Source organism: Anomaloglossus baeobatrachus, chromosome 1, assembly GCF_048569485.1.
Source record: "Anomaloglossus baeobatrachus isolate aAnoBae1 chromosome 1, aAnoBae1.hap1, whole genome shotgun sequence".
Taxonomy (NCBI): domain Eukaryota; kingdom Metazoa; phylum Chordata; class Amphibia; order Anura; family Aromobatidae; genus Anomaloglossus; species Anomaloglossus baeobatrachus.
In genome coordinates this window covers 859,942,222-859,955,070 of record NC_134353.1, presented here as the reverse complement: position 1 = coordinate 859,955,070, position 12,849 = coordinate 859,942,222, and the positions used below count along the sequence as shown (strand labels likewise).

The window sequence follows — 12,849 nt, the reverse complement described above, 5'->3', positions numbered from 1 at the left end:
AAAGCGGAAGAGCCTGCCACCGACCGAGGATGCGGTTTGTGGAGACCGAAAGTCATGAGGAGGCCGCCTTGGGGGCGGCTCCTCCGGCGGTCTTTTTAGGACGTGACTTAGACCGCCATGCAGAAGAGTTGTTTTGGCCCTTCTGTGACCTGTTGGACGTGGAGGAACGGGACCTGGCTGAGGGCCGAAAGGACTGAAACCTCGGTTGAATCTTTCGCTGCTGAGGTCTGTTCAGTTTAGACTGGGGTAAGGACGAGTCCTTTCCCTTGGATTGCTTGATAATTTCGTCCAATTGCTCGCCAAACAAGCGGTCGCCGGAAAATGGCAAACCGGTTAAAAACTTCTTGGAAGCAGAGTCTGCCTTCCATTCGCGTAGCCACATGGCCCTGCGGACTGCCACCGAATTGGCGGATGCCACCGCTGTACGGCTCACCGAGTCGAGGACCGCGTTCATGGCGTAGGACGAAAAAGCCGATGCCTGAGAAGTCAAAGACACGACCTGCGGAGTAGCGGTGCGTGTGACCGCCTTAATCTCAGACAGACAATCTGAGATAGCTTGGAGCGCCCACACGGCTGCAAATGCTGGAGCAAAAGACGCACCTATGGCTTCATAGATGGATTTCATCAGGAGCTCTATTTGCCTGTCAGTGGCATCTTTGAGCGATGAGCCATCTGCCACTGATACCACGGATCTAGCCGCCAGCCTAGAGACCGGAGGATCCACCTTGGGACACTGAGCCCAACCCTTAACTACATCAGGTGGGAATGGGTAACGTGTGTCATTAAGGCGCTTAGTAAAGCGCTTGTCCGGATATGCTCTGTGCTTCCGGACAGCATCCCTGAAGTTAGAGTGATCGAAAAAAGCACTCCTTGTACGTTTGGGAAACCTGAACTGGTGTTTCTCCTGTTGTGAAGCTGACTCCTCAACAGGTGGAGTTGGAGGAGGAAGTTCTAGCACTTGGTTAATGGACGCTATAAGGTCATTTACAATGGCGTCTCCTTCAGGTGTATCAAGATTGAGAGCACCGTCAGGATCAGAGCCCTGAGCTGCAACGTCCGCCTCATCCTCCAGAGAGTCCTCATGCTGAGACCCTGAGCAGCGTGATGAAGTGGATGAAGGTCCCCAGCGAGCCCGCTTAGACGGTCTGTGACTACAGTCCGAGTCGGAGTCCTCCCCGTGGGACCTATGTGTCACCTCAGGAGCAGTTTGCTGCTCTAACCGAGAGGGGCCTGGGGTCAATGAATCAACAGTGCCCGGGGCCTGTGTTACCGGTCTGGACTGCAAAGCTTCAAGTATCTTAGCAGACCATTTGTCCATAGACTGAGCCATGGATTGTGAAAGGGACTCAGAAAGTTTCTCAGCCAACACTGCAAACTCTGTCCCTGCCACCTGGACAGTAACAGCCGGTGGTTCTACCTGAGCCGAGGGTCCCACCAGTGCCTGAGGCTCCGGCTGAGTGAGTGTCACAGGGGCCAAGCATTGCACACAATGAGGGTAGGTGGAACCTGCAGGTAACATGGCCGCACAAGAGGTACAAGTTGCAAAATAAGCCTGTGCCTTGGCACCCTTGCTTTTTGCAGACGACATGCTGTTATCTCCTCTTAGCAAACAGTGAGGGTATATAGCTAAGCAAATACTGCAGCCGAGCAGAGCAAATGTATACCCAATATGGATATATATATATATATACACACTGCGGCACCCAGGGGGGCCAGCACCTGTAACAGGTGCGGCTTACCGACCGCGCTCAGCGGTTGTGTGTCCACCAGATTCCCTGCCTGGGCCTCCCAGAGTTGTGGAGCTCTATCTGAAGTTCTCCTCCGGCAGCAGCGATGATAACAATGGCTGCCAGCGTTCTGAGAGGAGGAGGGAGCCGTGGCCGTGCCTCAGAAAGTGCGGGAATCTGGTGCCCCACGGTGCTCAGTGAGGGGGGAGGAGGATACTAAGTATGCTCCAGCCCTCACCGCTGACGTTCAGTCTAGCGTCCCGCTCTTGCCCCTGACTGGCAGGCCCGGGGGCGGGAATTTGCGGTACTAGGCCGCAAAAGCCGGGGACTCGAGTTATAAGCGCGGCCGGCAAACAGGCACGGTCGGCGCGGTAGTCCCGGCGGCCCCAAACACAGCGCAGCTGCTGCAGTGTCCGATCCACAGGCGCTCTATGCGCCGTCCCCAAGGAGACACAGAGTACCTCAGAGAAGCAGGGCCTGTCCCTGATGACATCCAGTCTCCTGTCCGTCAGGTTCCCACAGGGGCTGCGGAGGGAGCCCGGTCCCAGTGCCTGGTGACCGGCTAGGATCCCACTTCTCCCAGAGCCCCTAAGGGATGGGGAAGGAAAACGGCATGTGGCTCCAGCCTTTGTACCCGCAATGGGTACCTCAACCTTAACAGCACCGCCGACCAAAGTGGGGTGAGAAGGGAGCATGCCGGGGGCCCCGTGAGGGGCCCTCTTTTCTTCCATCCGATAAAGTCAGCAGCTGCTGCTGACTAAAATGTGGAGCTTGCGTGAATGTGTGCCTCCTTCAACACAAAGCATAAAACTGATGGGCCCGTGATGCACGGGAGGGTGTATAGCAGAGGGGAGGGGTTACACTTTTTAAAGTGTAATAACTTTGTGTGGCCTCCGGAGGCAGAAGCTATACACCCCAATTGTCTGGGTCTCCCAATGGAGCGACAAAGAAAGTGAGTTAAATGGAACCTGCCAGGTCCAATGTGCACCCAGAACCACGAGCAGTTCTGGTTGCATATTGCTAATTCCGGCCTAACTATCCCTGTATAAAGGGATCTTTGGAAAAAGTATTTCTAAAGATTTATTACCGTATACTAATGAGCGAGGGCACTAGCCCCCTGGGCATTAGTTCCCCGCCCAGTCGCCCTCATTGGCATGTTAACACGCCCCTGTGGGCATGCTAACATGCTAATGCATACGCAGCGTCACAGGATGATCTCACTCACCTCTCCGCCGCCATCGCGTCCGTCGGGGGATTTCGGCTCAGTGCGCATGACCCCGGAGTTTAAGCCATGTGCACTATGAAGCCGGGTGTATGCGTCCTGGCTTCAAACTGAAGTAGTGCGAATGACCCAAACTCCGGGGTCATACACAATGAGCCGAAATCCAGCGTCGGGCGCGATGGCAGCAAAGAGGTGAGTGAGATCATCCTTTGACGCTGCACATTTATTAGCATGTTATCATGCTCACTGGGGAGTACTAGCATGGTAATAGGGGCAACTGGCAGGGGACCTAACGCCCAGGGGACTAGTCCCCTCGCTCATTAGCATATGGCAAAAGATCTTTAGAAATACTTTTTCTACAGATCTCTTTATCTATGCTAGTGTATACAGGGACGGTTAGGCAGGAATTAGCAATAGGCACCCAGAACTGCTCGTGGTTCTGGGTGCATATTGGACCTGACAGGTTCCCTTTAACTGTATTTTTAGCTTACTATAGATCACAAAAGTGAGCACACCCCTCACATTTTTGTAAATATTTTACATCTTTTTTATGGGACAAAACTGAAGATATGGCACTTTGTTATACACGCTGTACACTGCCTACTTTACAGGTATCAATGCTGCTGGGTTGAGGGGCAAATGGGACAGGACAGGTTCGCTTTAATACTTTTTTAACACCTTCAATAATATATTGGAATTTCTTTAGAGTGACAAATCTATCATGTGTGAACAGCCAGCTAAAATGTTCATGTGGCAAAAACAATGTTTTGTGGAGCTCACCTCTAGAACAATCAGAGAAATTCCAAATAAAAAAAGAAGTATAAGTGGCACTGAGCACCTCATGAATAGAAGTTAGTAGTTTTTGCATCTATGCAGTGCCTTGAAAAAGTATTCGAACCCAATTAAGTTTTTTGACATTACACCCCCAAAAAAATGGATTTTATTGGGCTTGTTTGTGATATGCCAACACAAAGTAGCAAGTATTTGTGAAGTGTAAAGGAAATGATGATGTTAAAGGTTTTCTAAGTATATAAAAAATATAAAATTCAATGCACCGAACATCCTGCCAGGAATTACAATAATAGTTTGGCTGAGACAGGCCGGGGAGCGAGACAGGCAGGCCGGGGAGCGAGACAGGCAGGCCGGGGAGCGAGACAGGCAGGCCGGGGAGCGAGACAGGCAGGCCGGGGAGCGAGACAGGCAGGCCGGGGAGCGAGACAGGCAGGCCGGGGAACGAGACAGGCAGGCCGGGGAACGAGACAGGCAGGCCGGGGAACGAGACAGGCAGGCCGGGGAACGAGACAGGCAGGCCGGGGAGCGAGACAGGCAGGCCGGGGAGCGAGACAGGCAGGCCGGGGAGCGAGACAGGCAGGCCGGGGAGCGAGACAGGCAGGCCGGGGAGCGAGACAGGCAGGCCGGGGAGCGAGACAGGCAGGCCGGGGAGCGAGACAGGCAGGCCGGGGAGCGAGACAGGCAGGCCGGGGAGCGAGACAGGCAGGCCGGGGAGCGAGACAGGCAGGCCGGGGAGCGAGACAGGCAGGCCGGGGAGCGAGACAGGCAGGCCGGCCGGGGAACGAGACAGACAGACACAGAAATAAAGAGATACACAGAGATAGAGAGAGACAGACAGAGAGACTAATACAGACAGACACACAGATAGACAGAGACAGTCAGAAACTCGAAAAGAGACAGTTGTTATCCTGGGCAATGCCCGGGTACTACAGCTAGTATGTAATATTAACATATTTAATGTGTTTTGACTTTTACTCCTAGATGTCATATTCTTACTTCCATCATATTGATACTGTGAGGAAACTAAACATTGGTGGTCAGGTCCTCAAAAATGACAGCTTGATACCCTTGTCATATATAGGCACTGACCACGCCAGATACCCCACACCTAACTTAAAGTACAGTTTTCAGTTACCTCCTCCTTTAGTGCATGCTTCTTTTGTTCCAGACAGATTTCTTTCGCTCTCATCAATTGCAAGGTCTCCTTAGATACCCCGTACTGAAGTTTCTCCATGCGCTCCACCGCTGCCGTCCAGGAAGTCTTTCCAAACTTTTTCTGGTCTGCTCGCATCCGATCAAAAACAGCTTCATATATAAAAATATATGTGTGAAAGAAGTGAATGGGAAATCAGGACAGTAGGAAACAAATAAGCTTTTCTTACACACTGTAGCCATGCATAAACCACTAATTACGGTGCTCACTATAAAGGCTTTTTAACCCCTTAACGACCGCCGATACGCCTTTTAACGGCGACAAATTAGGGTACTTTTTCCGATCCGCCGCTTTTTAACGGCGGTCGGAAAAAAGGGTCTAGCGCCCCCCAGAGTCAGAAAATTTCCGGGGTCTCAGCTGCCGGGGGTAGCTGAGACCCTGGAGATCATGATTCGGGCCGGTTTTTCCGGTCCCCGCTCACCTGATGACCAGTATACACCGTATACCGATCATCAAGTTATAGTAAATGACCGCGCCGGTAAAAAATGATTTATCTCCCATCTGGCATGATCAAACATGCCAGATGGGAGATAAATCTTTTTCCCGGTTCCCTCCGGTCCCCTCGGTATCCCCAAAGTGCCCCCCCGACCCCCAACCCCCTCCCGAAAATCCAAGATGGCCGCGCGCACCGGCGAGCACAGCAGCGCGCCGGCCGCATTTACACTGTTCCTATGGTTTCTGTCGTATGTGCCATAACACATGCGACAGAAATCTGCTCCCTAGGCCCTGCCGGGTCCCCCCCTATCCCCCCCGGTGTCATACATACCTGTCGGAGCGCTGATCCCCCGCGGCCCCCTCCTCCGGCTCCTTCTCAGCAGACTCCGGTCACATGTGCAGAGCGCGGCTGTCAGCTTCCTGTGTTCAGGACGCTGGCTGCTGCTCGCACACTGCAGCTGTGACCCGGGGAGAGTGGGTGCAGATTCTTTGCACCCACTCTCCTCAAATGGAGGGTCTGCCCTCCTAGAAAATGGGGGATACGTTCCCTGAACGTGTCCCCCATATTCTAGAAGGTCCAGAGTCGACGTGGGACGTCCAAATGGATTATTGTGGATTTTTTTTTTTTTCTTTTCAATAAATTGGTCAATCAGGGAATGTTTTGGGGAGTGTTTTTTCAAATAAATTTTTTTTTGTTGTCAATTTTTTTTTTTATTACTGTCAATTAGTTATGTCTGGTATCTGATAGACGCCGTGACATAACTAATTGCTGGGCTTGATGCCAGGTGACATTACACACCTGGTATCAACCCCATTCATTACCCCGTTAGCCAACGCACCAGGGCGCGGGATGAGCTGGGGCGAAGCGCCAGAATTGGCGCATCTAATGGATGCGCCACTTCTGGGGCGGCTGCGGCCTGCTATTTTTAGGCTGGGAAGAGTCCAATAACCGTGGCTCTTCCCATCCTGAGAATACCAGACCCCAGCTGTCCGCTTCACCTTGGCTGGTGATCTAATTTGGGGGGACCCCACGTTTGTTGTTTTTTTTTTAATTATTTATTTATAAATAATTAAAAAAAAAAAAACAGCTTGGGGAGCCCTCCAAATTGATCACCAGACAAGATGAAGCTGTCAGCTGTGGTTTGCAGGCTACAGCTGTCTGCTTTACCCTAGCTGGCTATCAAAAATAGAGGGGACCCCACGTCATTTATTTTAATTCTTTTTTTTTTTTGGGCTAAATACAAGGCTAGGCATCCTTTAGTGTCACATGAAAGGCACTAAAGGGCGCCAGCTTAGAATATGCAGGGGGGTGGGACGTTATATATGTTTGACATCTATCCATTCATCCATTGTAGCATTTTACGCTGTGTGCCCACAATCAGGGTTTGCAACGTTTTGGGCGCAGGGTGTTTTCCCTGCGTCCATAACGCTGCGTTGTGCAGTAGAAGCACAGTGGCAGGATTTTTAGAAATCCCGTGCCCACTGTGTTTCTTTTCTCCGCAGCATAAATCGACCTGTGGCGCAGCTTCCCGAGCCTCAGCATGTCAATTTATGCTGCGGAGATGAGTGTTCTTTGCAGGTAGAATAGAACTAAAGTCCACAGCAGCCTGAACCCAAATCGTGGGCATGGGCAGCTGCGTTCTCCCGTGGACAACACTCACATCTCTGCAGGAAGGCTGACACTGTGTACTAGACGCCGTGTCGCTGGATCATGGCCACATAGCCTAAAGGCTACTTTACACGCTGCGATATCGGTCCCGACATCGCTAGCGTGGGTACCCGCCCCCATCTGTTGTGCGACACGGGCAAATCGCTGCCCGTGCCGCACAACATCGCGCAGATGCGTCACACATACTTACCTGCCCGGCGACGTCGCTGTGACCGGCGAACCGCCTCCTTTCTAAGGGGGCGGTCCGTGTGGCGTCACAGTGACGTCACTGAGCGGCCGCCCAATAGAAGCGGAGGGGCGGAGATGAGTGGCCGGAACATCCCGCCCACCTCCTTCCTTCCTCATAGCAGCCGGGAGGCAGGTAAGGAGAGGTTCCTCGTTCCTGCGGCGTCACACATAGCGATATGTGCTGCCGCAGCAGCGACGAACTACATCGTTACTGCTGCAGTAACGATAATCGAGAATGGACCCCCATGTCACCAATGAGCGATTTTGCACGTTTTTGCAACGATGCAAAATCGCTCATCGGTGTCACACGCAGCAACATCGCTAATGCGGCCGGATGTGCGTCACCAATTCCGTGACCCCAACGACTCCGCATTAGCGATGTCGCAGCGTGTAAAGCCCCCTTAACAGTGAGAAATTTGTTGCTACAGGAACATTTTTGTGAAGTACCTGTGGATTCAAAATGTTTACTATACTCCTGAATAAAATCCCTGAGGGGTCCAGTTTCCAAAATGAGGTCACTTGTGGGGGGTTTCTGATGTATAGGTACCCAAGGGGCCCTGCTAATGTGACATGGTGCGCGCAATTTACTTCAACTTTTCCAAAATTCAAATGGTGCTCCTTCCATTCCAAGCCCTCCCATTTATCCAAACAAAGGTTTTTGGCCACATGTGGGGTATCCCTGCGCTCACAAGAAATTAGATAACAACCTGTGGGGTACACGTTTTGTTGTTGCCTCTTGAAAAAGTGAAAAATGTGTCGCTAAATCAACATTTTTGTGAAAAAAATGAAAATTTCAATATGGCAACCTAAGCTTATCAAATTCTGTGAAGTATTCGTGGATTCAAAATGCTCAATATACACCTAGATTAAAGCCTTGAGGGGTCTTATTTCCAGAATGGGGTCACTTGTGGTGGACCTCCACTGCTTAGGCACCTCAGGGGTTCTCCTAATGCAACATGGCGTCCGCTATTGATTCCAGCCAATTTTGCAGTCAAATTGCACTCCTTCTCTTCTGAGCCCTGTAGTGTGCCCAAACAGTTGATTTCCACCACATACAAGAGATCAACAAACTCAGGAGAAATTGCGCAATAAATTTCATGGTGATTTTTTTCCTGTTACCCTTGTGAAAAAAAAAGCTACCTGGTTGAAGTAACAATTTTGTGGTAAAATTTTATTTTTTTATTTTCATGGCTCAACGTTATAAACTTCTGTAAAGCACCTGGGGGTTCAGGGTACTCACCAAACATCAAGATAAATTCCTTGAGGGGCCTAGTTTCCAATATGGGGTCACTTGTGGTGTTTTTTTGCTGTTTATGTACCTTAGGGGTCCTCCAAATGCGACATGGTGCCCGCAATCTTTTTCAGCAAAATTTCCTTTCCAAAATTCAAATATTGCTCCTTCCGTTCCAAGCCCTCCCATTTCTCCAAACAAAGGTTTCAGACCACATGTGAGGTATCACCGCGCTCATAAAAAAGTGGGTAACAAACATTGGGGTCAAATTTTTGGAATTACCTCTTGAAAAAGTGAAAAAATTGATGCTAAAGCAACATTTTTGAGAAAAAAATGAAAATTTTCAATGTGACAACGTAACGTTATCAAAATCTGTGAAGTACCTGTGGATCCAAAATGCTCACTATAACCCTAGATAGAAGCCTTAAGGGGTCTAGTTTCCAAAATGGTGTCACTTGTGAGGGGTTTCTGCTGTTTAGGTACCTTAGCGGACATGTAAATGTAACATGGTGCCCGCAATCTATTTCAGCCAAATTTGCTTTCCAAAATTCAAATATTGCTCCTTCTGTTCCGAGCCCTCCCATTTGTCTAAACAAAGGTTTCTGACCACATGTGGGGTATTGGCGCGTTCATAAGAAAGTGGGTAACAAGTTTTGGGGTTCATTTTGTTGTGTTATTTCTTCTAAAAGTGAATAAATTTGGGGTAGAGCAACATTTTAGGTAAAATTTTATTTTTTGCTTTTTTTCATTCCACTTTGCTTTAGTTCCTGTGAAGCACCTGAAGGGTTAATAAACTTCTTGGATGTGGTTTTGAGTACTTTGAGGGGTGCTGTTTTGAGAATGGTGTCACTTTTAGGTATTTTCTGTCACTTAGGCCTCTCAAAGTCACTTCAAGTGTGATGTGAGCCCTAAAAAAATGGTTTTGTGAATTTTGTTGAAAAAATGGGAAATTGCTGATGAACTTTGACCCCTTCTAACTTCCTAACCCCAAAACATTTTGTTTCAGAAATTGCGCTAATGTAAAGTAGACATGTGGGAAATGTTATTTATTAACTGTTTTGTGTGACATAACTCTCTGGGTTAAGGGCATAAAAATTAAAAGTTTGAAAATTGCAAAATTTTCAAAATTTTCATCAAATTTCCGATTTTTTCACAAATAAAAGCAAAAAATATCGTTCTAAATTTATAACTATCATGAAGTACAATATGTCACGAAAAAACAATGTCAGAATCACCGGGATCCATTGAAGCGTTCCAGAGTTATGACCTCATAAAGTGACACTGGTCAGAATTGCAAAAAATGGCCTGGTCATTAAGTACAAAACTGGCTTCGTCCTTAAGGGGTTAACAAGAAAAATCCATATGAGTTGTAGGCACCTTTTTGTAGAAGAAAATGGGGGGGAGGCACATGTAGTAACAAGGGCGGCCAACAGGGGACAAGACTAAGCTAAATTAAACTGGATGAAGTAGATTTGTAGACTGTGAGCCCTCGCGGGCAGGGTCCTCTCTCCTCCTATACCAGTCTGTTATGTACTGATAATGATTGTTGTACGTATACCCTTTCACTTGTAAAGCGCCATGGAATAAATGGCGCTATAATAATAAATAATAATAATAATAATTTTGATGTTGCAGGAAAAATAAACCTATCGTTCGATTACCTGATTGGACTTTACTAAAAACGCATAGTGTCATGCGGACCACCCTTGGTTATATGTCCTATGGCGGATCGCCACCACTAAGTCCAGGCTTGATCATGGCAGCGTCTATGTGACAGCTGACATGATCAACCCGTAAGTAAAGTGAAAAAACACACGCACCGAAAAATCCTTTATTTTAAATAAAACACAAAAAAGCCCCTGGTTCACCTGTTTATTAACCCCCCCCGAAACACACAGCTGCGGCGTAATCCACACAGGACCGGCGTAATCCACGTCCTGCGATGCTTGCATCCAGACGCAACTGATACACAGCGCTGAATGCAGCCTCGCAGCGAGACAGCAGAGAGGTAATTACCGGTCATTTCCCACAGCCGGTAATGTAAACTCACTGCCGACCGTGAGAAATGCAGCGTGCGCTCACAGGGAACTCTGTCTATCTCTCTATCTATTTATCTATCTGCTATCTAAGAAGGAAATGGCTTTTTTTCTTTTCAATTTGTTTTCTTGAATTGAATGCATTAAAGTACATGTACCGACCCGCACGCGGCAAAACCACGGCAATACCGCGGTAAAACCGCATGCGGTTTTCGGGTGTGGTTTGTCGCGGTTTTTTACCGCGGGTGCGGTAATCTTTCAGACTGCGGAATTTTCTTAAGAAAATTCCGTTTTCCAGTGTGCACAGGGCCTAAATATTTCTCTCAGAATCACATTTTTGCCAAAGTGGAGAAATTGCATACTCTTATTGTTAATACACAGATTAAGCAAGATGTAACGTCTCTAATATCTTTGTGTCTTTATTCAGCTCTTTCTGCCCCAAAATGCATCTAGCTTCATAGAGCTGAATGGGCAGACCTATTCATAACTACTAAAACTACATTTACCAGCAGCACTTGCTTCTCCTCAGTGCTACAGACCCCTCCATCCCTCTCCTGTGTGCTACCAACAAGCCCACCCTCTCAAAGTTATTGTCAAGGTAATCTGAGGCTGTGTACACAGTATCTTTTAGACTCCAGAGCAGACGCCAAGTCATTTCCGAACCCCTGAAGAGTAAAGGGCACTTTACATGCTGCAATATCGGTACCGATATTGCTAGCGAGCGTACCCACCCCTGTCGGTTGTGCGTCACGGGCAAATCGCTCCCGTGGCGCACAACATCGCTAACACCAGTCACACGGACTTACCTTCCCTGCGACGTCGCTCTGGCCGGCGATCCGCCTCCTTTCTAAGGGGGCGGTTCGTGCGGTGTCACACGGCAGCCGTCCAATAGCAGAGGAGGGGCGGAGATGAGCGGCTGGAACATCCCGCCCACCTCCTTCCTTTCGCATTGCCGGTGGAGGCAGGTAAGGAGATGTCCCTCGTTCCTGCGGTGTCACACATAGCGATGTGTGCTGCCGCAGGAACAACTAACAAAGTCGTACCTGCAGCAGCAACGATATTTAGAAAAGGAGCAACGTGTAACGATTTTTCACGTTTTTTTCGCTCGGTGATTGTCGCTCCTTAGTGTCACGCGCTACGATGTCGCTAACGGCGCCGGATGTGCGTCACTAACGACGTGACCCCGACTATATATAGTTAGCGATGTCGCAGCGTGTAAAGCACCCTTAAAAGAAGCGACATAAGACAGAACATGTGCACAGCAAAGTCTTTTTGACATTGGCATGCACTTTATTGTTTTAACTTCTTTTCCAGGCGGAATATGACAGAAACAGGCATCAAAACCACATACCCAACTTATGATTCTGTGTTCTCTCAGCACCTTTACACTACCCTGCCTGATCAATTTTATCCTCCGCCATCTACTCCAGTGTAGCCGTCTGTGTGGGTCTGCATTATTAGCTTGCTCTAGCAGAGGTCAACTCTCCTGCAATCTTCCACAACGGCCGCGCAAAGCTATGTTTGTTGCCTGCTGATGACAGATCAATTTTGTGAAACTGCTCTATTGATGCTTATAGCAGAAAATAATCTTCTGTCATATGCATCAACAAAGCCGCATTTGCAGTTTCAGATCACTGGTTTCTCAGCAACCAGCGGCAAACACAGCTTAACTACTCATAGACCTTATTTCAAGCCTCATCCTGCAGTATAGCAATCCTTTGAGCCCCTCTATACTGCGCTCCATCATTCCATGTACACAACCTCATCACTACTCATGTTACCAGCACACCCACACCATTGCTTTCTGGTATGAGCTTTCTGCGTTATAATGGAGACTGTGCCCCTTCTTTTAGAATAAGGAGCTTCAAAAGTAGGAATAAAACATCTTAAAAAATATATATCTAAAAAGAAAATGTTGATTTTCCTGCAAAAAGTTAGAATTTAGCAAAAAGGTAGGAGAATTTTTTTTTTTTTTTTTTAGAAATATTGCTGTGTCCTCAAGGCCCAAAATACCTGCGTCCTTAAGAGGCTAATCATGATGCCAACACAGTACGTCAGCTTTGGTGACATGCACTATACACTACTTTTGATGCAGCTAGTCAATTCATTATGAGTTTATGGAGACATGGTGTGAGCGAGATACTGTACGTTTATAATCACTCGCTCATGTAGATGTCGGACGTATCAGACTGTTATGAATACGGCTGCCCTTGCTATTTGTGCAATTCCATAATGCACTTAGAAGGTTCATAAAGCAGAGAATTTGGAGGTTTCTATTACCCCCCCAGTCACATAA

The 12,849-nt window shown here is 48.3% G+C and overlaps 1 protein-coding gene across 1 annotated transcript in view; it reads right to left on the bottom strand.

Annotated features, from left to right (window-relative positions):
- The window catches only part of JMY (junction mediating and regulatory protein, p53 cofactor), a 146,901-nt gene that overhangs the window by 80,325 nt on the left and 53,727 nt on the right, over positions 1-12,849 (bottom strand). The window contains exon 4 of the mRNA XM_075325719.1: positions 4,877-5,046. Coding sequence (XP_075181834.1) covers positions 4,877-5,046 — 170 coding nt within the window. The remainder of the gene's footprint in view (positions 1-4,876; positions 5,047-12,849) is intronic.